General features: G+C 38.1%; 1 protein-coding gene across 2 annotated transcripts; it reads right to left on the reverse strand.

Annotated features, from left to right (window-relative positions):
- Window positions 1-649: 649 nt before the first annotated feature.
- Window positions 650-9823, reverse strand: nek3 (NIMA related kinase 3). Of its 2 annotated transcripts, none has more exons than XM_079887060.1 (13): window positions 9413-9823; window positions 9207-9300; window positions 8934-9031; window positions 7620-7703; window positions 6044-6111; window positions 5854-5940; window positions 5721-5775; window positions 5364-5564; window positions 3790-3898; window positions 3526-3696; window positions 3084-3218; window positions 1203-1299; window positions 650-1116 (listed from the first exon to the last, which is right to left on the reverse strand). In XM_079887060.1, exons 1-13 carry the CDS (start codon window positions 9530-9532, stop codon window positions 1050-1052), a joined length of 1386 nt encoding a protein of 461 aa, XP_079743186.1. In that variant the 5' UTR covers window positions 9533-9823; the 3' UTR covers window positions 650-1049. The 2 variants fall into 2 exon arrangements, with proteins under 2 accessions (XP_079743186.1, XP_079743185.1); XM_079887059.1 differs by having other exon boundaries at window positions 680-1116; window positions 1203-1302; window positions 9413-9815.
- Between the last annotated feature and the right edge of the window lie 14717 nt (window positions 9824-24540).

The raw sequence follows: 24540 nt of genomic DNA on the forward strand, positions 1-24540 counted from the left end.
ATGAACTTATCATTGGAACATATCTTCATCAGGTTGTAGGCAGCGGTTATTTCCGCATGGTGAAAATCTAATCTTATTTACGAAATCTTTAGAAGCTCATCAATTTCCCTGCACCAGCTAAACCTGCAACAGCTTCCATCTGCACATTCTGCATTCCACCTAGTGGTCATGAAAAGAGACACACTTTCTCCACAACCTTCTTGACCAAATTTTTTAAAAAGTGTGCCAGGATTAGTAAGTGGATTCAGATGTGTTTCTACAGCTGTTGTTACATTATGCTTATACATTATATATAGGGGTCAGTAAGTTCAGTGTGTTTTTTTTTTTAAGTGAGAGTAAAGACTTTGCTTCACAAATATATTCTAATAAATGCTATTCTTTTGAACTTTATATTCATAAAAATTAAAAAAAAATTAAAAATATGGGAAAAAAAGACAGCAGAAAGAGGCTAAACGTCACTTCACAATGAAATTAAAAAGAAAAAAGAAATTATAATTTACATAAAATGGAGCCTTTTCAGGTTAATTTTATTTTATTTATAATTAAATATAATAAATAATTATGACATTATTTTCATGTGCTCGGATTGTTTTAACTATATATATATACATATACATACATATATATCTGCTCTTGCCTCTTGACAGGTGAGATTTATGCTTTTCTTTATTGTTTATTTAGTATTTAGTCGCTTAACTTATCATAAATGCATTTTTGAGAATGAGACATTGATTGATTTCTGTTATTAAACACAAATGTGTTACCATGGACACCTTCATTGTTACATGTTACAAATGAGATGTTGACCTGTTGGCTCATAAAAACAGCACAGTATGACAACACTCAACATGTTTGATCCCACGTGAAAGAACAGTCTTTTTTTATATATGAAAGGCGGATCCGTCTTATGAATAAACTACAACAGGCTCTTGGAATTAGAAATCACTTACTGTTATGATTTCGTGACAGTCTTATGTCTTTTATGTCAGAATCTTCAAAATCGAATACATATAAAACATTTTTACATGTGCAATAACACACTTGAGTTGCTAGTGTTCCTCCACCATCTTCTCCAGTTCATTTATCCAGTCATACGGACACTCCTCTTCAAAATCCCTGCAGTCAGGAGAGTAATGTGAGGTTTATAGGAAATAATGGAGATATGAGACAGTACTGAGAGAGGGAAAACAGGAGAAACTCACGTGTCTTCATCATCTGAGCGCGGCTCCAGTCGACTGAAGTCTGTGATCGTCTCCTCAGGGCCGTCCACTTTGTCTCCAGGCTCTGGGCTTAAAGAACCTGCTGAGAAAACTTTAACTTTTAAAGTTAACTAATACAGCAGTAGAGTAAATTTCTAGTTTATTTTTAAATACTTAGATATTTAGAAAATAGAACAATAAATAGACATACTGTTCACAAAAAAGTTTCATTTTTATTCATTATTTTGTTTGAAAAGTGAGCTTGGGCTACAGTATCTTTCTTTAAAATGAATGTTGCTTTGATATTTTGTGTCTGATGCATTGAAATAAAATACTATTTTCTCTACTCCACATTGCTGTAGATGTTATCAGATTCAGATTTAGGTCACTATGAAATTGACTCACAAAAAACATTTTGGGATTTTACTAAGACAGTGTAGGTAGACAATATCTGACCACATTGCATGCATGCAAACTTACTGAACTTTAGTCTTTCCTGACATGATATGTCAAAAGATAAAAGATAATATTTATCTACAATATCAAACACCTACAGGGAGTGAAACGGGAGCGTAGGCCACAAATTAAAATGTCAGAGAGAAATGAAAAACAATAAAATGTGCTTTTTTAAAAGGGTAAACACTAATTTTCTCAAAGGTTTGGGGTCAGTTAGATTTTTTTTTTTTTTTTAAGAAATAAATAAATTCATACTTTTATTCAATAAGCACATTTCAATTGATATAGAATTTTACCATTTTAACTTTTACAATGTTACAAAAAAAATCTATTTCAAATAAATGCTGTTCTTTTGAGCTTTCTTTTTATCCAAGAATCCTGAAAGAATTTCAGAAGAAATGTTTGTTTTAGCATTAAATTAGCATATTAGAGTGATTTCTGAAGGATCATGTGACACTGAAGACTGAATTAATGATGCTAAAAATTCAGCTTTGATCACAGGAATAAATTACATTTTAAAATATATTACAATAGAAATAGTTATTTTAAATAGTTATATTATTTTCACAATTATGTGTTTTTTACTGTAGTCTTTTACTGTATTTTACTGTATCAGGCAGCCATGATGAGCAGAAGACACTTATTTCAAAAAGGTAAAAAACTGTCACCTACCCTAAACTTTTGGTCATGAGGTCATATGCAGCATAAAATGTTATGTCAGAAATTTAAGTATAAATAAAATTAAAAGTGTTTTTTTTCTAGTCGTCAACTCTGTGCAAATATTACCAATTTCAAAACTAATGGCAGATTAAATTGAGATTAAAGTGAGGTTTACAATATATGGTCTTCATTTGTGCAGATAATATGATTTTGTGTAGCACACACTTTCTAAAAAGTAATAGTCAAGGGTCTGTTTGTATATAATTCCCTAAAGGCCCCGATATAAGTTCACGGCCCTCCAGTCAAGGAAAGTCACTTTATACGATTGATAGTTTAAAAGCAAACAGTGTCAGTGTCTCTTTTAATTAGAATTACAGCTATACTTTGTACTATAAAGCGGCTCTCCAGTGTTTGTTTTTACTAGCGGACGTCTGATCTCAACGGAAGAAATGAACCGGAGAAGATTTCCACGTCTAAGAAGGCGGAGCCTCAGAGGCACACCCACCTATTACATCATCACCACTGACCAATGGTAGTTCAAAGGTGTTTACCAGCCGTAGCTTTTCCGGAAAGTTCGCTTTGGGAAGCTGTTTCGAACTCCCGAAACGAACAAAAAATAAACTTCGTTTGGGCCTGAATTTGTTCACACACCAGTTTGTTCTTCGATATCGCTTAAAGTATATCGGGGCCTTTCGTCAGCTGTTCACTCCACTGTTATTAATGTCATAAACTCTTGTTCCCTGATGTATGTGATGTGAGCAGACTGACCGTCTCTGTGTATAGTGTACGTCTCAAAGCCATAGCAGAGATGTGCTTTCTCCAGAACGCTCAGGAGTCTCTCTGGTGGATCTTTGTCCCATTGTTTCCTCACTCGTCTCTGCTGGGTCTCCACACTCTCGGCCTCTGTGACACAATCAGAGGATGCAAGAACTGACACTATTCACACGTACAGTACAAGCGCTACCCTGAGCTACTAACCGCCATTTTATCAATGATGGAATTAAATTCATATTCACTTTGATTTTCCATACATAGACAAAAATGAATTGTGGTGGTACCATTGCGCAGTGATGGAATCATACGGTAAAACCATGCTGCTAAATGGCTCCCATATTCATGTACCGTGATATTTACATGGCACTCCAAGGTTTTCAAAAAAAGTACCATGGTACATGAACAAAAAACACTGTAATACCATGTGTTGCTGTACCTGAAATGAGGTCAGGCCGTTCTGCAGTGTCCATGCTACCAGTGGAAATGATGTCAGCATTTCCCAGGACCCCCAGCACTGTATTACACGATCCGACTGCCCACCTCTTACGAGACGCTGGGTCATCACTGCTGTTGTTTTCCATACGGGACTGTCCTACTTGCAAAGCTCCTGACCACAAATGAATATGTTAGTTAAACGGTTAGGTTGATTCACTACAGGTGAAGTTTGAACTAAAATTAGGAATATTACCAACAAGTGTACCTTCAGTGGTAGATGTGGTCAATAAACTCTTCTGGCCTAAAAACATGGCCACTTTCTCTCCTTCCTCTTTTCTCCAATGGCGTGTTCGTTCTCCCACCAGTTCCTTTTTCTGCCCAGCAAAAAGAAGAGAGGAATTGAGAGCTGCTGTAAATGATCATCAATGTAGTTTAAGTAATGTGATAAAGAAAAGAAAAAGTAAATGTGTTTAATGTAGTTTTGAAAAGCCATTTCCAAAAAATGTTCTGATGTCATGCGGTCTAACCTTCAAAGTAATAACATCTTTTGCTTACACCTTCAATACATTCAAATTTGAGTATACATTTTAATCATTATTTCCAAAGATGTTTAAATATATTTTCAATGTAAATAGTATTTTTTTTATTAATTCTTAAATATCATTAAGTTTTTAGGGAGCTGCACCAAAGACACATATAAACTTTTACCTGAACTGACCTAATCAAAAGGTAAAAGGTCAAATTATTTGATTTTATTGAAGAGACTTTTCGAAAGTAGATACTTATTCCCAAGCAATTTCTTTGCGACTGGTGTTGAGGAAAGTTACTTTTAAAAGTAATGTGTTACAATATTGTGTTACTCCCTAAAAAATTAATTGTGTTACTTGGTTACTTTTTCTGGAAAGTAGTGCGTTAGATTACTTTTGCTCACCTTTTATGTTTTTAACTATACATACAGACAAAATTGAGCATTGTGTCATTGACCCGTAACACAGTTTTTTCAAGTTTCAGTCAAAATTATGATCTAATGAAAATTATGAATAAATAATCTCACTGAAAATCACATACTTGCCACCAGTATTCTTCTAACACTCATTTATCTATTGACTTGGATCTATTTAAATTCTTACTTATGCACTTTAATTATCACAACAGTTTTTAAAACTTGACTTCTATCTTGATTTATAGTTTTTATTTTGTTTAGAAATTATTGGATTTAAATCAAGCAAATATTTTTTTGTTTTGTTTTTATAAGCTGCTGACTGGATTGAGACATACAGAAATTGGTTGGAATTTTGTTATATCTGGGAGATCATCACATCACATCACTATTGGCCGATGCTGGTCATGTGTGTGATGCTGGCCAATAGTGAGCCTACATTCTGACGTACAACCCAGAAGCGCTGCGCTGTTACACTACGTGAACTCACTCAGAGGCACACACAGAAGAAAATGAATAGTTGAATAGAGTCGTTATTTTTGTTTGTTTTTTGCGCACAAAAAGTATTCTCGTCGCTTGACAAACTTAAGGTTGAGCCACTGTAGTCACTTGGACTATTTTAACGATGTCTTTACTAACTTTTCTGGGCCGGCAATTTCGATCCCATAGAAGCCTATGAAGTGTGATCCAGCTCTCAGATTTAATCAAAAATATCTTAATTTGTGTTCCGAAGATGAACGAAAGTCTTACGGGGTTGGAACAACATGAGGGTGAGTAATTACTGACAGAATTTTCATTTTTGGGTGAACTAACCCTTTAAGAAATCTACAATCTGATTTGCTGATCATGATTTCCTCCTGAATCGCTCCATAAAACATTGAAGTGTTTTCAAAACGTACCTCTGGCGTCAGGTGTTTCTGCAGCAGTCGGGACGCGCGGTGAGAGCTGAGGATTGTGTGTACTGAGGGTCTGTCTCTGGGGTTAGTCTTGAACATGTGTTTGATGAGGTAGTGTAGCTCATAGGGGAAGTGACCGGGTAAAGGTGCGTACGCCCCTCGACACACCTTCAAGATCAGACTCTTCCAGCTACGAGCCTGAAACTGATGAAGGGACGGGTGACAGTAAAAGATTACATGGAAATGTTAGGGTAAGTTCCTTAATAATCTAAAACACACAATAGAAGTGCAACTCTATACACCATCTGATGCATAAAGTCATTGCAACTATGCAATTTGAGAATGTCAAGAGGAAAATACCGGGTGTTGGAGGGTGCAAAGTTCATACAAGACACAGCCAAGAGACCAGACGTCACTGTAATATACATGCATGTTAGTCCAAATGTAGTTTCAAATGTAAAGCTGGTGGGAATTATTATCAGGAAAGTTGTACCTTTTATTATTGTAAGGTTTGTTGTCCCATATCTCTGGAGACACATAATATGGAGTACCCACATAGGTCTGAGCGAATGCTTTTGCACTGCAGAAATACATATAAAATCAGTGCATATCAAAACCTGTCACTCACATGGCTGTGTTCTTGCACTGAATTGTAAACGAATGACACGCATTTGGCGTAATACCTGTTAAGAGTACAAGCCGAACCAAAATCCCCCACCTTCACAGTTCCACTGTCTGTCAGGAAAATGTTCTGCAATGGAAATGGGAAAGAAACTAGCATTGACTTTCAGGCATGCATCATTAATCCATTAATGACTTTTCTACTTAAATCACAACTTCCATTCTTTAGACTGTAATTTTGATCTGAAAACACTGGCCTACAAAAGCCAATCACAGTACTGTAACTAAAACCAGGTCTCAGATCTTGTAGATGCTATGACTTTTTTATTTATTTATCCCAAACCTTGAAGTTTTTTCCATTGGTTGCATCACACGACTTTGATTTGGCAGACAAAAGTTTTTTGTTTTTTTTTACGTTAGCAGTGTAGACATAAGTTATAATCAGTGTTAGGGTAACACATTACCAGTAATGCGAGTTATGTAATCAGATTACTTTTTTCAAGTAACTAGCTAAAATTACTTTTAAATTTATTTTTTCAAATAAGTAACACAAGTTACTTTGTTTTCTCATGTATTGACTGACAGCTCTCGTGTCCCCATGTTGAGAGAAATCGTGAGTAAGTGCAGAGGCGTTGTGTGCGCTGTGTGTGAACATGATGATTATTGCAGCTCTAGACTAAATGTGAACATGCATTTACTCATCTCACTTGCACAAAAACACTTTCATTCTTCTGTGATCCAGAATGTCAGCACAGCTGAAAGGATTGCTTGAGCAGCGCCCTCTACTGTACAGGAGTCAATTTGCATTTCCTTCAGTCTGAGTCTTATTCAGTTCACTTTTGTTGTGAAAGGGCCTTTACATTTGCCAAAAATATAACTTTTTTTGTAATTAAACTAATTTAAAAATTGTAATTTAAAAAGCAAACAAGCAAGCCCAGCCCAGGTGAGAAAAAGTAACGGAAAAATAATGTAACACATTACTTTCCATAAAAAGTAACTAAGTAATGCAATTAGTTACTTTTCAGGGAGTAATGCAAAATTGTAACGCATTACTTTTAAAAGTAACTTTTAGAAACCGGTTATAATAATAAAAGATGATAATATGTTTTTCTTTTCAAGAATTTAATTCTTGTAGTGAAGTTTTTTTTCTTCTTAATTGTGACATCAGGACAGTTGTATCACCCTGACATTTTTGACTTTATGCCCTAATAAATAAATAAAAAATAAGAAAGAATTTTAATTCAGAAATTAAAAACATGCTCATCATAGAAGATGATCTCAAGTTATTGTATGTAAACTGTATTTTTAATAAAATAATAGATCCAGACCAAAAATGAGAGTCATGTCATTGACCCCATATATTTTTTTAATGTTTTAGTCAAAATAATCTATTGAAAATGATGGAAAAAAATGATCTGATGATCACAATTTCCTCCTGAATCTCATATTGATGTGGTTGGTGTAATTACAGTACTGTGTTTCGACTTTGCAGGGCAGAATAGTTGTGGCTAAAAACTTAATGTACAAAAAGTATAAATACTACACTTTAGGCTTCCTTTCTTTGTACTCTATTTGTTTTGTAAAATAAATAATAAATAAAAACTTTGAAAATGTTACCAGACACAAAGTGACACGCACCTTTGATTTCAAGTCCCTGTGAAGTACTCTCTTGTCGTGAATGTGTTTGGTGCCTAGACACATCTGTGTAAACCACTTCAGGATCTACAACCGAGAGATGACATTAAAACAAAACACACATTTCCTAATTATTCTTAATAATCTACTATCAAGTTCAAGTAAGTACTCATTCCAAAAAAGATAAAAACAAAAAGATATATTCTACTAACAACTGTACCACAATTATATCATATTTTTTGGTATTTCTATGGTACTTTCAAGAAGTTTTCTCACCAAAAAATATATCTGGGTCATACATTGCCCAAAATAAATAATAAAATAAAATATATTTACATAAAATGTACATTTTTATTTTATTTTATGCATTGTGACATTATTTTCAAGACACCTTTTCCCCACAAAACTCTCATTAGTGTAATGCATTTTTAGATTTATGAATTATTTTTCTCCCATTACCGTTATACTAGATGTGTAACATTCTTATTACTCGATATGCAATGTTCTTATTATATTCTCATTACTGCAATTTTCATTTAGTAATTCGATGGAATTACATTTTACTAAAATGTTATACTGTATTGTTTTTATACAAGAATAAATTCATTTAAAAGCAGTAAAAATACAACTATTGTGTATAAATACATTACAAATGAAATAACATATTTCTGTTTCTTCTGTAGTTTACATTGCAGTAATGCGAATGGGGCAGGGGGGATGTGCTTAATTGTTATGGAAATAATATAAAAAATATGAATAGCAGTAAAATAGGATATATATATATATATATATATATATATATATATTAGGGCTGTCAAACGATTAATCGCAATTAATCGCATCCAAAATAAAAGTTTGTGTTTACATATATGTGTGTGTATGGAGTATAATTATTTTCTATATATAAATACACACACATGCATGTATATATTTAAGAAATATTTGCATGTATATACTGTGTATATATATATATATATATATATATATATTTATATTATATATAAATATTTTATATATAAATAACACATTTGTCTTAAATATATACCGGTATGCATGTGTGCGTATTTATATATAGAAAATAATTATACTCCATACACACACATATATTATGTAAACACAAACTTTTATTTTGGATGCGATTAATCGTTTGACAGCCCTAATATATATATATATATATATATATATATATATATATATATATATATATATATATATATATATATTTATATACCAATTCAATTATAACCAATTATTGTGTTATAAACCTGACTACTTTAAAGAATTAATATGAGAAGAGTACTATCATATTTGCCATACCATGTCCTCAGAGAACAGAACATCTTTTTGTTGCCGTATCCTTTGAAGAAGATCTCCACCACTGCAGAACTCCATCACAATGTACAGATGACCATCAGCTGGAGAGAGAGAGAGAGAGAGAGAGAGAGAGAGAGAGAGAGAGAGGGAGAGGGAGAGAGAGAGAGAGAGAGAGAGAGAGAGAGAGAGAGAGAGAGAGAGAGAGAGACACACCATGTGTTTTATTTTTTTTACAGCCTTTGATCTTGTGAAGTATATAAAACACTCTTGACAAACCTTCAAAAGAGTCTTTGAATGCCACAATGTTTGCATGCTTCATTCTGGACAGAAGCACTGCTTCTCTTCTGCTGTTCCTCATCCCAGTCTCAGCCTATAATACATGCATGAGATCTTAACATCAACACAACACAGCACAGAACCTCTTTCATACACGTACAGACTGCATTTATTATTATTATTATTTATTATTCCGATTTCATTACCTTTGGCAGTCGTATTTCCTTCATCACATAATTTTGTTTCTCTTCGTTCATTTGCTGAACCAAGAGAGCTCGACCAAAAGATCCTTCGCCAATGACCCTCACCAATGAGTACTGATCCATAATATCAGCTTCAGACCATAGACAGAATAAATGCTGCTTACAGCTGTTCTTCTTCTTCCTTTTAATGCAACACTACACAACTAAATATACTGCTGTTCTTATACACCTGCTCGAGCTTTATGCTAAAAAAAAAAAAAAAAAAAACACACACCAGACAATTGAATGGAAACACTTCTTTCTGCATTTGCTTATTAGTTTTAAATAGTTTTTCGGGACAGAATATGTGGTCGTGATATACAGTACAGCACCATCAGTTTGTTTCAGGTACAGACTCGACAGTTTCACTTCCGTATTGTTACATGACGTCATGATGATGTGTCGAGATTTAGAGAGTTTTTTTTTTCTTTTTTTTTTCTTCGTTTTCTTCTCTTTTCGGATGCGAGAAAACTATAACACCAGGTGCAATGCTATACATAAATAAATATATATATATAAAAATATAAAAACACAGCACCGTTACATAAGGTTTTAATAAAATAATTATTAACGTAATAAAAAATAATCTCACAGTATTGTTTGACTGGTTATGCTCGATGCATCTAAATAATAATTTTCCTATTTTAACTCTGTCTATTTGCAATTTTACTTTTCAGTATCATTATTCGTTATTGTCACGTGACACGCGCTTCTCTTCTCAGCGCTGAATGGCAGAATGGGTCAATCACTGATGTTTGCGAATTGCGACTGATAAGGATTTCCCTTTATATGTTAAGTACCAGTGATTGTAATTGATAGATTTCAACGCTTATAATGTATAGTGTATCGATTTCCCCCCAGTTACACGGCTGAAGGCTTCGGTTTCTGAGCCGTTAAGCGCCCTCTGAAGGTCAACAAAGGACCTGCCGTTGGTGTTCTCATGTTTAGCCACTAGGGTGCAGGAGTTTACAGTTTTTCTCAGTCGCTTTGGCTCAATTATCAAACGAGACTTTTTTTCTCAGAACAATAAGTTCAGATCTCTGAACAATTCGTTTATTGTTCAAATCAGATTTGAATTTCTTATTGATTTAAGCAAATTGCATGTTTTGGCACATGTGTGTCATTGTTTCAAAACGTTGTGCACAATTTTTTTAAATGGTTTCACATTAGTTCATACAGCCAACCGAAACTTTAATATATCATGAAAAACAATTGCAGGTCTTTTTTTTTTATTGGTTTTACAAAAATCACAATCATTTGTGCACCATTTTTCCAAACAGAACAAACAAAACTCTGTTATTTGTTAAATTCTCAGTTAATTCATTAGTCAGTTAGCCCCATATAAATATCCACTGAGTTAGTAATACACACAACACAGGACATGCAAACTTCTTTATTGTTTACAGTCACAGTTATCTCAATTACAAAAACTATAAAAGGGATAAATAAAAAGAGAAGAAGAATGTCAAAAGGAAGAGTGAGAGATTTTGGAGAGGATAGAGGAAGGGTAATATTGAGAGGGAGAGGAACAGTAGAAGGGGAATAGTTAGAGGAGATGGAGAAAGAAACAGATTTAGGATTTAGGAGAAGCCAGATTTTAAATGAAACCAGAGTCACTCTAACTGACCATGTCATAAATGAAGGTCTTTCCTTGACAGAAGCTGGTCAGAGAGTTCAGCCCAATATAAACACTGTCACAGTCAATGTCCCTGGACAGCAAGTGCTGGAGTCCACTGGTGTTGCGGCACACAGCGCTGTCTTGGGGCCACACAACACAGAAAGGCTTCTACACTTCTTAAACTCCCTCAGTGAAATCCACTTTCCGCAGGGTGATCAGGAGCAAACTGAGCCAAATTGTGTAGTTGTTTGTTTCCCAAGACTCGTGAAAATATATGCTATGATGTTGATGAAATTCTTTGACCAGATGTAAATGAGAGGCAAGATAAAGTTCAATGATTGCAGTACATTTATTTATTTACTTGTTTATTTATTTATTTTTGGGGTGAAAATTAATCGTTATACAACTAAACTCCTTTTGAAGTTCTCTTCAAAAGAACTTTGAAGAACACAATTAAAAAAAAGATTGAAAAACTTCATCCATGTATTTGTGTATCTACAGCTGAATTTGTTATCAAATCATCAGAGAACACACTTGTAGTTTTGATGTTACTATTTATTTTTGATAAATGCATTTCTAGAATAAAATGCAGTGCTTCATTATGCAGTAAAATTGAAGAGTGTGTTTAGTTTGCGGTGTTAATTATTTTGAGAGCAACTACATTCATCAATGTGTCAAAATCGATTGAGAAAAACTGTAATACAACATTGAAAAAGACATCAGTTTGCATATATATATATATATATATATATATATATATATATATATATAAATATAAATGACATAATATCAAAACACTTAGATGTAACTAAACATAATTGACAATGTACTCGTGTCCTTTATCTAAACTGCCATAAAACCAGGCAATACACTCAAAAGCCTTCTATTTGCAGATCAAAACTCAAAGTTTTATGTTGATTGTTGCATCTAAATTTTGAACAGTTGGTTCAACTAAAATTTCAATTTACAGTTTTTTTTTTCAACTGCTTACACACATTTTCAAAACTTTGCCTTTTTTTCAAAACTTTACACGCAAATCCAAGAATTGCACACACAAAATGCAAAATGCCTCACATCTTTTGCAAAATGAAGCACTGCATTCAAATTATCACAAACACATCTCAAAAGCAAATATTGGTCTTACGTTGCAAACACCTTTGCCATAATATTATATTTTTGGATATATCATATACACACAGTTATTCAAAACCTAAAGCTCTTCTTTCATGAGCTCCTATGTACAGTTCTGTACAAGATTGAAAGTAATTGGCAGAGAGATGTTGAAAAATTCACGGTAAGCACGAAAGCAAAATTGAAACCAAACTTTTTATTTTTTACTGTAAGCATTTTTGGTTGTGAATATAGTATAACACAGTCCGATAAACCTATAACTTGACCTTTGGCCTATTTATTGGCCTAAGCCATGATTGGCTGGTGTTAAGTAAAGCAGTGAGTGTTTGCACATGAGGAGTTAGTGTGAGGCACTGATGACTTAGTGTGGCATTTTGATAGGTTGTGTTTGAAAAAGGAAATCAAGATACTTCCTGTTCGATTTTTGTGTGTTACATAGAGAATCGTGTGTTGTGGTTTGCAAAAAGTGTTTTCTGAAATTGAAAACTGTCAAATGCTGAGAATTAGTGTATGGTTTTGCAGATTTGGTGTGTGGTTCTGGTGTTTGAGTGTCAGGTTTCAGAAATTGTGTGACAAGTAGGATTTTGTGAGTAAGCAGTTGAAATAAAACAAAAAAAATTTTTGCAGCAATGCAGAAAGTCAGCATAAAATTTTGAGATTTGACCTCCACATTCTTTACAGTGTGTTTGTGATGGTATAAATGCCAAAGCAACTAAACAGGTGTCACACTTTACCATCTAACAGGGGACCAAAGTCAATTTGTGTATTCACCATTCCATGCCCATTTCCCATTGTTAAATTGAAGCAGCATGTGCATGTTATAGTGATTTCACTAAACACAAGGACACTGGTCTCCTTAGACGGAAAAGTGCGACACCTGTTTGGTTGCCTTTACATTTAGCAATATTTTACATTCTGACTATCTCTGAATGTAACGGCAATGTTAATAGTAACACTAAAACACAAGGGACCTCATTTATAAAATGTTGTGTAGAAACCCTCCTACATCAGATCTTATGATAAGTTCTCAAGTGTGCATACGTGTGATTCAGACAAGGAATGCACACACAAAAACATGCATACACCTCTCTTCCATATATGAAATCTATAAATCGCAATTGACCTTGAAATTGTGTGCAGCTGTTTCCGATCTCCACTTTGTAAATGCGTCCTACTTAATGATGTTTTATTAACAAAGTTCGGGAGGAGCACGTTCAGATAATTAACACAAGTGGAGAGCACTCAGCAATCAATGGTAAGAGATATACATTCAGCAGTCTCACCTCAATCCATTGACAGTTTAGCAGCATCCCTCCACCACCCCTTCTCCACACTTAGTCACGATTTGGGCTGCGTTCAGCCCCGACAAAACGTTGCACAACGTTTTTTAAACAGAAACGGTGATGCGTTGAACACACTGTTCTGATGACGCAAGAGTTGCAACTATGGCAGCTGAGAAGGCCGTTCTTTGTGAAGAATTTTCGGAGCCTGATGAAGTCGGTATAAATATGTTTAATACTACAAAATATGCCCAATGTTACAGTTACTGCTCTTGCCGCCCAGAACAAAAGAGAATATCCCAATCGAGTGAAGGGATTGCTGAAACTGAAATGGAAACACACATCTTACCTAATTCAGACTAAAACACATCTATTTAGCCTCATATACTGACTTTATTTGTAGTTCATACTGTTTTAATACCCTGTACTTTCTTTCTCATTTTTAGGAAAAGCACTTTATTACCATTGTTTATTTCTATACCAAATGTCATACACTTGCAATGAAGCTAAAAATATAAACAACTACATCATTATGTTGATATCCAATATTTTTACAATAAAACTTACACAAACATGTCTTCTAATATCCTCAGTTGTTGCGTATACCGAGCTGCATCGAACACATTTGTAAATTACTTTCCTTGAACCCATTGTGCGAGTTCACTTTAATACCGCGTGCTTTATATACATGTTGCTGCTGATTGGACTGCAGTTCTGACACACCCACCAAACAAGAGAAAACGTATCTCAAACCCCGTTGCACACCGGTGCACGCCGTTTCCAGGAAACATGACGTTCAACCTGGAAACCGTAGCAAAACGTTGCGCACCGTTTTGAACTTGGTCACGTTTCATGTCTTTAGGTGTGTTCGACATCGGCTGTGGCTGGATGCACCCGATCGGCGAGAGTAGCCGCGTGCAGGCGGGGAGGAGCCATAGACAGTATATAAACTGGACACAGCGACCCCATTGGATTCAACGGAGGAAAGTGAAGTCAATTAGAAGCTCTCACTTCCTGATGGCTGAGCGTACTGCGCAGACTCAAACTGAGCTTGACGACGTAGATGTGACGTGAGCAACCCGTCTGTCTTCTAGCTGTGCCAAGAGAAATCTGAATCATTCCCTTCCGAAACTTGCAGAGACGGAGAGTGTGAGTTGGAGTTGTCCATGAGATAGGAGCAGGAGAAACTTTTGCTAAGTATTCTGGTTAATTACTTTGCCATTTTGCCTCCACGTCCCCCCGATTGCGCGCAAGCTTCTCCTCCTGTCCATACGGTAATCTCTCTACTGTGCGACAGAGAGTGTCGTGGTTATGACGCAATCATTAGCCTATTTTTACAAAAACTGCTTCTACGGGGCCATAACGTAAGATACAAGGTAATGGAGCCTTTTATACATTTTCGTGTTTCTTTAGAAATAAATAATGGACAAATGGAGTTTTTAAACGCCTCAGATGTAAAGTTATTCGCTGTCAAAGTGACGCCAAAATGAATGGGAGTCAATGGGATGCTAACTGCAGGTGATGGTCTGATAGCCAATGGCGGCGCCCGGGGAAGCTTCAACATAATATGAAACGCTGCCCCCCTGGGAGGAGCTGCAAACGGAGACGTGAAGTCGGACACTTTCTGGTTCCCGTGGTGACCGCTCACGTGGTGTTTGCATACTTTACCACAGCTGAAGTGAAATAAATGCAATATTTGCCAAATAATAGATGTTTCAGAGACATTTTCATTCAATACATTATGTACTGCTTCATACAGCGTCTGTTCAAGTTAATCTACTGTTAAAGTTAATCAACATTTAGCTACTATCAATGAAGTGGAGTCTACGTTTTTTAATCAGTTTTAATTTGATAAACATGACACAATATAACATCGCAACGACATGAAAAGAGTGTTTACTGTTATAAAAAAAACTGATTTGAGAGCTTTAGAGGAACTAAAGGTGTTAGAATAAACGCGAAACACACGTGATCGTTGTCATGCAGTGAATCCGGCCAATCGTGGAACAGCTGTGTCGTCATCAGCCCTCGTGCAGCCCAGTGCAGCCGCTCTTGAGAAGCTGCGCTGGCTGAGTTCTCCGGCTACTCTCGCGGTACTTTGATGGCATACGTCACAGTCACGTGGTGTCGGCGCTGTATCAGGTCGGACAAAATTTCTAACCGGCATGCACTGCTTTAAGTCAGCCGCCGATCGGTCTGCGCAGAGCTGCATGAAGTCGAACAAGCCTTGTGTCTTGTCATGTGATTCCCTGTTTGTCATGTGATCCTGCCATGTGTCTTGTCATTGGTTAATCGTGTGTTCATTGTTCACAGGTGTCCCTTGTCTTGTCATTAGTCTGTGTATTTAAGCCCTCAAGTTTGCCAAGTATCTTTGTCAAGTATTGTTTCCTGTAGTTCTGCTGTTGTGTAAGTTCATGTTCATTCCTTGGTTTTTGTTTTCATTCCACGCCATGTTTTTGTTTCATGTTTTGTTTGATTTGTAATAAACTGCTCTTGGGTTCTTTATAACTTGCCTCCAGTGGAATCCCTATACAGAATACTTGACCCTTTACTATGAACTAGGGATGGGGAAATGAAGCCTCATGAATCACTGAGGCTTTCCCCTGACTGTTCCGGGAAAAGATTCCAAGCTTCGAGAGTGTCGAGAACTGGTCGAGAACAGCGCCATCTGGTGCTTATTTAAAATAAAGCAGCCAGAAGCCTGTTTTAAGAAGCTCTGGCAGATGAAGCAACCACAACACACTCCATATTTTCAATGTTATGTGTACAAATAAATGCCTTACATGTTTGTGTTTGATTTGTTCATTAAATAAATTCATTTTCCCATTAAAGTGTGACAATAAAATATATTATAAGCTTATATGATTCAACAAGATTTAATGTAGGCCTACTCTCTCTCTCTCTACACACACACACACACACACAATGAATAAGGACATTGTCTGATAAGATCATCTGTTATTAAATGTGCTTATGACACTTGTTACTGATAGTGCTTATGTAACTGTAGGAACGACAGAAAGGTGATAAAGTTTTTTTATTATTTTTATTATTTTTGGCTGTTGCCATTGCTCTAAATACAAACCCTTCACCAAACACCAACACCCGATCCATCCCCCCCTAATCCCACCCTAAACCCAAATACCAACACCAAATTACCTAAAATCACCAAAAAGTGCAAAGATTTTACAAAAACAAAGACACAAAAACAACAAAAAATAATAGCCTAAGTAGTAAAAAATAAATTTTGCTTATTTAAATGTAATATATTGATTAACTTTCAAAGTACTTTCTCCTCACAAACCCATTAACCAGACTGAGGCAACAATGACTCGTTAAATAAGATCTGGAGTTCGAGCCTTCTGACACCCAAAGCGAAACGCGCACGTGATTGGACAGAAAGAGAGGCTTCGTTTGTCATCGATCACGTGACTCTAGTAAACCAATACACACCCCGATACGGGGCTTAACTAGAAATTGTGTCGCTTGTGTGATACGTGCATCGAAGCTTCAGTGTCATACGTAACATCACTACTATGAATCCAGCAGTTGCCCTCCTTTGTCTTTGGCAAGACAAACTCACCATTGAGGATTATGTGGCAGAGTTTTGTGAACTCTCTCACCTGTTGGACTTTAATGATGTGGCCTTCAAGGACATTTTTAGGGTGGGTTTGAATGAGCCTCTTTGCTCCCAGCTGCCTGGGGGGGGAAATTAATTGGTCTCTGGCACAATACATGGACTATGCCCTATTATTGAGCGGTTCCTCATTTAATGTGGGTTTTAAGGAGGAGCCCCACAAACCCGCAGTATCTGCCAAGCCTGAGCCACTTCGCGTCATGCATGCCAAGCCTGAGCCACTTCACACCATGTCTGCCAGGTCTGAGTCTGTTCATGCCACGTCTGCCGCTAAGCCTGTGTCTCCGTACAAGATGGCCGCCGCCACGCCTGAAACTGAGCCTTCAGCAGATATGGCTGCTGCTAAGTCTGAGCCCTCAGTGACAGCTACACTAACCATTATGGCCACAACCATGTGGTGAGTGTGGGCGGTGCACACATTTGTTGTTCACGTCACGTCTGCCGAGCCAGAGACTGTTCACATCACGTCTGCCGAGTCAGAGACTGTTCACGTCACGTCTGTTCCTGAACTGGTATCTATTCCAGGCCATTACCCCATAGCTGCCCCCAAGAAAAATGTTTGGGGGGGGCAATGGGTCCCTTGATAGAACTGTCTGGTCCACCCTGGCCACCTGAACTGTCTGGTCCGCCCTGGCCGCCTGAACTGTCTGGTCCACCCTGACCACCTGTAGTGTCTGGTCCACACCTGAACTGTCTGGTCCACCCTGGCCACCTGAACTGTCTGGTCCACCCTGGCCACCTGAACTGTCTGGTCCGCCCTGGCTGCCTGAACTGTCTGATCCACCCTGACCACCTGAACTGTCTGGTCCACACCTGAACTGTCTGGTCCACCCTGGCCATCTGAACTGTCTGGTCCGCCCTGGCCGCCTGAACTGTCTGGTCCACCCTGGCCACCTGAACTGTCTGGTCCACCCTGGCCACCTGAACTGTCTGGTCCACACCTGAACTGTCTGGTCCACCCTGGCCACCTGTACTGTCTGGTCTGCCCTGGCCCTCCGCCTTGGCCACCTGAACTGTCTGGTCCACCCTGGCCACCTGAACTGTCTGGTCCGCCCTGGAAAGTCTAATGCGGCATTTGAGAGGAAACATCTAGTAATTCTTCCATAGGAAGGCATTGTCACTCAACTAATACTTGACAATTGTCACAAGAAAACTCAACATCAAGGCTGAGGTCAAACTTTGAATGAGCTCAGAGCCAGTGAATGTTGGATACTTGGTGCAAGTAATGTAGTGGCCAAGTACAGCAAAAATTGTGTTACTTGCAGAAAGCTGCATAGACCAGTTGAAGAACAACATATGGCTGACCTTCCAGCTGACCGAGTGGAACCCTCACCCCCATTCTCATATTCTGGTATTGACTGTTTCGCCCCCTTCTACACGAAACAGTGTCGGAAGGAATTCAAGAGGTATGGTCTGTTGTTTATATGCTTAAGCTCCAGGGCTGTACATTTAGAAATGTTAGAGGATCTCACTACCGATGTATTTGTGAATGCTTTAAGATCATCATCATTTCACTACCGTGGTGTTTGAGGAGATTCCCCCTTCCATGTAAAGCGCTTTGAGTACCTAGAAAAGCGCTATATAAATGTAACAAATTATTTCATAGCAATCAGAGGAGCCGTGCGACAGATCAGATCCAACCAAGGCATGAATTTTGTGGGGGTGAAGAATGAGCTGGAGAAAGGTTTGAAGGATCTGAACCAGGAGAGGATCTCTACCTATCTTGCAAGTAAACAATGTGACTTCCTTATGAATGTTCCCTGAAGCAAGCCACATTTGAGGCATGTGGGAATGCCAAATAAGGACAGTTTGGAGTGTGATGAATGCTGTTCTGACACAAGCTAAAGGAAGACTGGATGACACCTCATTAAGGACATTTTTCTACAAGGCAATGCCAATTGTGAATAATCGTCCGCTTATCACTAAGAACAATAAATGACCCAAAGAGAGTTGAGCCTTTGACCCCTAATCATCTGCTCACAATGAAGACATCAGTACCTCTTCCTCCTTCCATGGTAAATTTGTCTGTGAAGATCAGTATGCTAGGTGGAGGAGAGTGCAGTACTTGTCGGAACAGTTTTAGAGCAGATGACACAAATAATACTTGGCCAACATAAGCCTCAGACAATAGTGGCACACGCCTAGAAGAAGTGTTCACATTGGAGATGTTATAATTGTCAAAGAGGACAATGCTCCTGTCACAGTGTCTGGTTTGTGTTTCCCCGGGTGTCCACTAGAGGTCTCTCTCCCTTACTGTCACATTCATTCTGGAACTGCATTTCCCACAATCCTTTGTCTGTTCTCATCACTCATCATTGCACGCAGCTGTTTCCCATTACATTGTTTAGTTTCTGTGTATAAATACCCTGTCTGTTTTAGTCCTTGTCACGGAGTCATTGTTAACCGTCACTACACTTCTGGTCTGCGTTCTTGCCTGTTTCTTGTTTTGTTTATTTGTATTTTGGATTGCTAACATGGACTTTGAACCTTGCCTGGATGACTACGAGATGGATTACACTTTAATAAACACCTACTGCCATACTGCATTTGGATCTACCTATTTTCCTGTGTGTCCCCGTGACAGCTCCCAGAAATGAATGGAGGCTAGCAAGAGTCGTTGAGACAAGTGCAGACAATGATGGGTTTTTGTGAAAGGTTAAATTCCAAATTGGACAAAGTAAGTTAGGAAAAAAGGGTGAGCGATTAACACAAATATCCCTTTTGGAGCTAATTTAATAAATTAGTAGTAATAGTTGAAATCAACTTCTAAACTATGGGCCCTATTTTAACGATCTAAGCGCATGGTCTAAAGCGCACGGCGCAAGTTCACTTAGGGCATGTCCAAATCCACTTTTGCTAGTTTAACGACGGGAAAAATGGTCGATATGCCCGGCGCATGGTCTAAAAGGCTTGTCCCTATTCTCATAATGAGTAATGGTTTTGGGATTTACATGCATTAAACCAATCAGAGTCTCATCTTCATTCCCTTTAAATGCCAGTTGCACGCGCACCATGGCAGATTCGTTATTTACATGACGGAATTTGATAGTGGAAAGACCGAACGCGTCTCCAGAGCGCAAACGGATCTGCTCGTGCGCAAGGTAAAAGTGCGCAAGCAGACCATCTACGGGACAAGCCGGATTCCACCATATCTTTATGTACACAATAATAATCTTTTACATTGTAATCCTTTTATTTTAAATATTTGGCATGTTTGTGTGCTGCTGTGCGTCCCTGTGTGTTTAATAAGCAGAGTGTACGCGCGTTGTGGACCCGCCTTTAGGCGCACATTACTAACGCGCTCATTAAATAACAAAAAAAAATATTGCTTTAGACCAGGTTTCAGTTGGTCAATGGCGCAGTCTATTTCTGTTGCCTCAAAATAGCAACGCGCCAACAATGCGCCAGAACACACCTCGTTTTCAGACCAGCACACCCATGGGCGCGCAAATGCATTTGCTATTTAAAGGTGCTCTAAGCAATGTCACATGTTTTTTAGGCCAAAACATTTTTTGTCACTTACAGCAAACATCTCCTCACCATCCGCTAGCTGCCTGTCCCCTGAACACACTGTAAAAAAAAAAAGCGGTCTATGTAGACACCCCAGGCTCCACAAACGGCAAGAAAAACAAACTGGGCCAACCCGCACCACGAAAGATAACAAGCTTCCAGCCAATAACCGACAAGAAGGATTTGGGGGTGGGGTTTGGAGGGTTAGTGCGTGGATGAGGGAGGGTCTAGCTAGCCACCGTTTTGTTTGACAATACTTTAAACGTCAACAAGAAGTGACGTCACCCAACATCACTTAAAGCACCTTTAAACAACGTGGCACAGGACGTAAAAATGATAACTGCGTCGGACTGAAACTAGCAAAAAAACACTTGCATTGCACTTGGCGCTGCATTGCGCTTGGGTGTATGATAGGGCCTTATGAGTGAATCCACAAAATGGGTTTAGATGAATAAGTCTTGACTAGAGGTCGACCGATTCATCGGTCGGCCGATTAATCGGCCGATTTTTTGCATTTTTAACATAATCGGCATCGGCCAATATCCAAGTGTATCAAGCCGATTATTAGGCAGGCGCATCTGTGGGCAGCCTAGTGTTGTTGTTGTTGTGGAACACGCGTTCGACGCACGCTGCGCCTAGAGTCATTCTCCAGCAGAGTGAGCAGACCTCATCCAGTGCCTAAGGAAGGAGCTAAGTTCCTTGGAGAAAACTCCTTTATATTTAATTAAAAACGTTTGATATGTTACTGCCAACTTCGAGAAAAAACATGAATAGGCGACATGACGTTCGGCTACTTTGAAATTGATAGCGTAGTTGAGGTTGCATTAGCACAGCAGAAGGGTTGCTATCATGTCACAATAAGTAAGCAAGAATTTACAGACAGTGAATCTGAGACTTTTATTTGTTCTGTTTGTGTGTCTTATATTTGAGAGGGTTGTCACTCAATGCAAAGTAATAAGTAATAAAAAAAGAGACCAACTATATGCTAGTGAAGGACTGGCTTTGCTTTGCTAGCGTCGTCGCTAGGGTTGGGTAGCTACAGACAGACCGTTATTTACCGGACCGAATATCAACGCGCATGTCTGTGCTTCATTTCAGTGCTACTGTTATGTCTGTGCTTCTCTTGGATGCTCTGAAAACGGACGTTAGAATAACAGAAACATCGCTTCGCTGCACTTGACACTAGTCAGCAGTTAACTTTAGCATTCCGTTAGCTAGTAGCTGGATTAAACATGGTTAAAATGCTGGCCAAACAGTAGTGTAATGTGTGCCTGTATTTCACTGTAGACTGTAGGCGCGATCGAACAGTGGAAACATAAAAACATACTCCGTCATTTTGTTTATCAGGACATCATTCAAACTGCAAAGTGTTTAAGTTACTGTTAATTAAAATGTTAAGGAAAACAAATATATTAATCTGAAATGTAGCAAATTAATTTTCAATTCATTCAGGTACAATTACCAAACATATCTCAAGGTCTTTTTGTCTTTTGTACAAGTACAGATTGGTAAAGTGTTCAATAAATGTTATTGTTGAGAAATTTTGTCTATCTTAAGTAATTATTTGTGTTACATTTTATCTTTCAAATAGAGGTTAAAAACAAGCACATAATTGGCCAAATATCGGGCAAAATAAATCGGCAGCATTAATCGGCCATCGGCCGACACGGATTTCAAAAGAAAAAAACCATATCGTTCGACCTCTAGTCTTGACATCTAAATTAGTGTTATTCAAATAAACTTCAAATAAAAGTAAGTGACACTGGTTAAGGAAGGATGGAAGTTAAAGGAATAATTCACTTCATTTTTTTTTTGTCATCATTTAATCACCCTCAAGTTGTTTCAAACCTGAATGAATTTCTTTCTTCTTCTGAACACAAGAGAAGTGAGCTGGAGTAGTTTTCTCTCCCTCCAGCAGGAGGCGTTGTAGTTGTTACGAGTGTTATGTTTAACCTTTACTAGCATGAGAGTTAGAAAAACAGCACGTTGAAATATGGTTGACAGCAGAATCCACTTCTGACGTGATCTACATTCACCCTTCTTTGTTGTCTTACAGAAAGCATTGCTTGTGAGTATTTTATGTTTAATATGAGTCTTGAAGACAATATTCGTGAAAATTTATGTTAAACAAGATTATATTTGATAGTTTTTAGTTTTGATGAATGTTAGCCAGACTTTGCATAAATACATGTGAACATACATTAGAATACAGTCTACATGCTGTTTATTTGTTTCTTTTTGTAGTTTCACTCTGTCAATAATTGAAGGATACGTCAATAAAAGGACATCACACCTGTCAATTGTCGAAGAGTTTATCTATCTGCATAGCTGTGTCCAAGTCTAACATTGAGGGAAGAATAGTGAAAAAGCACCTATCTACGCGACAACCAGTGGATGTTACATCAGCCTCAGCACAATCAACTATGTCTGAAGAAGGGAGAAAAAGCGCAGCGTCTGTCTGCTCCAAGAAATCGCATCACTCCAAGAGCTCTAAAGGTTCAGTTAAATCATCTGCCAGTATAGCCGCTCTCAATGCTCGAGCTAAAGCTGAAACAGCTCGTACAAGAGCAGAATTTGCAAAAATGGAAATTGAAATGAAAGTTAAGAAAGCGGAGCTTAAAGTAGAAGAGGTGCGCCTGGATGCCACACTACAAGCACTACAACAGCAGTGTGATGCAGAAGCCGCGCAAGCTGAGGCGTATGTCTTTGAGAAAGCGACCACTGATCTTGAAGAAGAATCTGCATCGGGGTCCGTGAAGGTAGATTTCACAGAACATACTCGCGACTATGTAAAACACCAAATAATCCTAAAGGCAGATTCAAGTCCATTTGGCTACACAGAGCACAATGATACTCTAGCAACAACTGTCCCATACGAGCCACCAAAACAAGAACCAGGCCAGTCTACGGACACAGAGTACGTCCATCTACCCCCGAGTGCAGACAAACGTAAGGATGTTCCCCAACTTTCCCAAAGCATTCCTGTGTGGAAACTTTCATTTGGAGCATTACGGACACATCAAAGTACGGGATACACTCCACAAGCTGGCAATATGATTGATATAGCCATGTTTCTAGCATGACGTGATTTGCTCACTGGCGGCCTCAGAAAGTTCAGTGACAAGCCAGGTGACTATTGGGGATGGAAATCTTCATTTAACAATGTTATTGATGATTTGAACCTGTCTGCTAGCGAAGAATTTGACTTGTTGATCAAATGGCTCGTAGCAGAGTCCGTTCAATATGCAAAACGTCTGAGAGCAGTGTATATTAACAGACCCTCTGAAGGATTGGGCAAAGTATGGGAAAGACTGGACGAGTACTACGGCTCCCCTGAAGCCCTGGAGAAGGCGCTACTCGACAGACTTGAGCGTTTTCAGAGAATCTCCAACAAAGACCCATACCTCTTGAGAGAACTTCAGGATCTTCTCCAAGAGATAGAGGCTGCAAAGGACGAAGACTATATCCCAGGCCTACTATACCTCGACACTGCAAGGGGCATTCATCCTGTTGTGGAGAAGTTACCCTTCGGTTTGCAAGAAAAGTGGATGACGTATGGGTCTAAATACAAGGAGGAGCATTCTGTATCGTTTCCACCATTCTCAGCATTTGTCGCCTTCATTAGCAAAAATGCGCAACGACCCAAGCTTTAAGCATTCAGTGCAACCCGGTCTTGTACCCACTAAGATGAGGTTTCAGGACAAGCAGAGTAAGAGAAGCAATCTCAGTCATCCGGACCGAAGTGGTCACCACTGAGCCAAATCCAACTGCAGGAACAAACATCCATGACCCAAATAAAGAATGCCCAATCCACAAGAAACCTTGCAGGCTTAAAAAATGCAGAGCTTTCAGGGAAATGCCTTTAAAGGAGCGTAAGGTCTATTTGAAGAGGAATCTGATATGTTTCCGATGTTGC

This window comes from Squalius cephalus (genome assembly GCF_949319135.1).
Source record: "Squalius cephalus genome assembly, chromosome: 11".
Taxonomy (NCBI): domain Eukaryota; kingdom Metazoa; phylum Chordata; class Actinopteri; order Cypriniformes; family Leuciscidae; genus Squalius; species Squalius cephalus.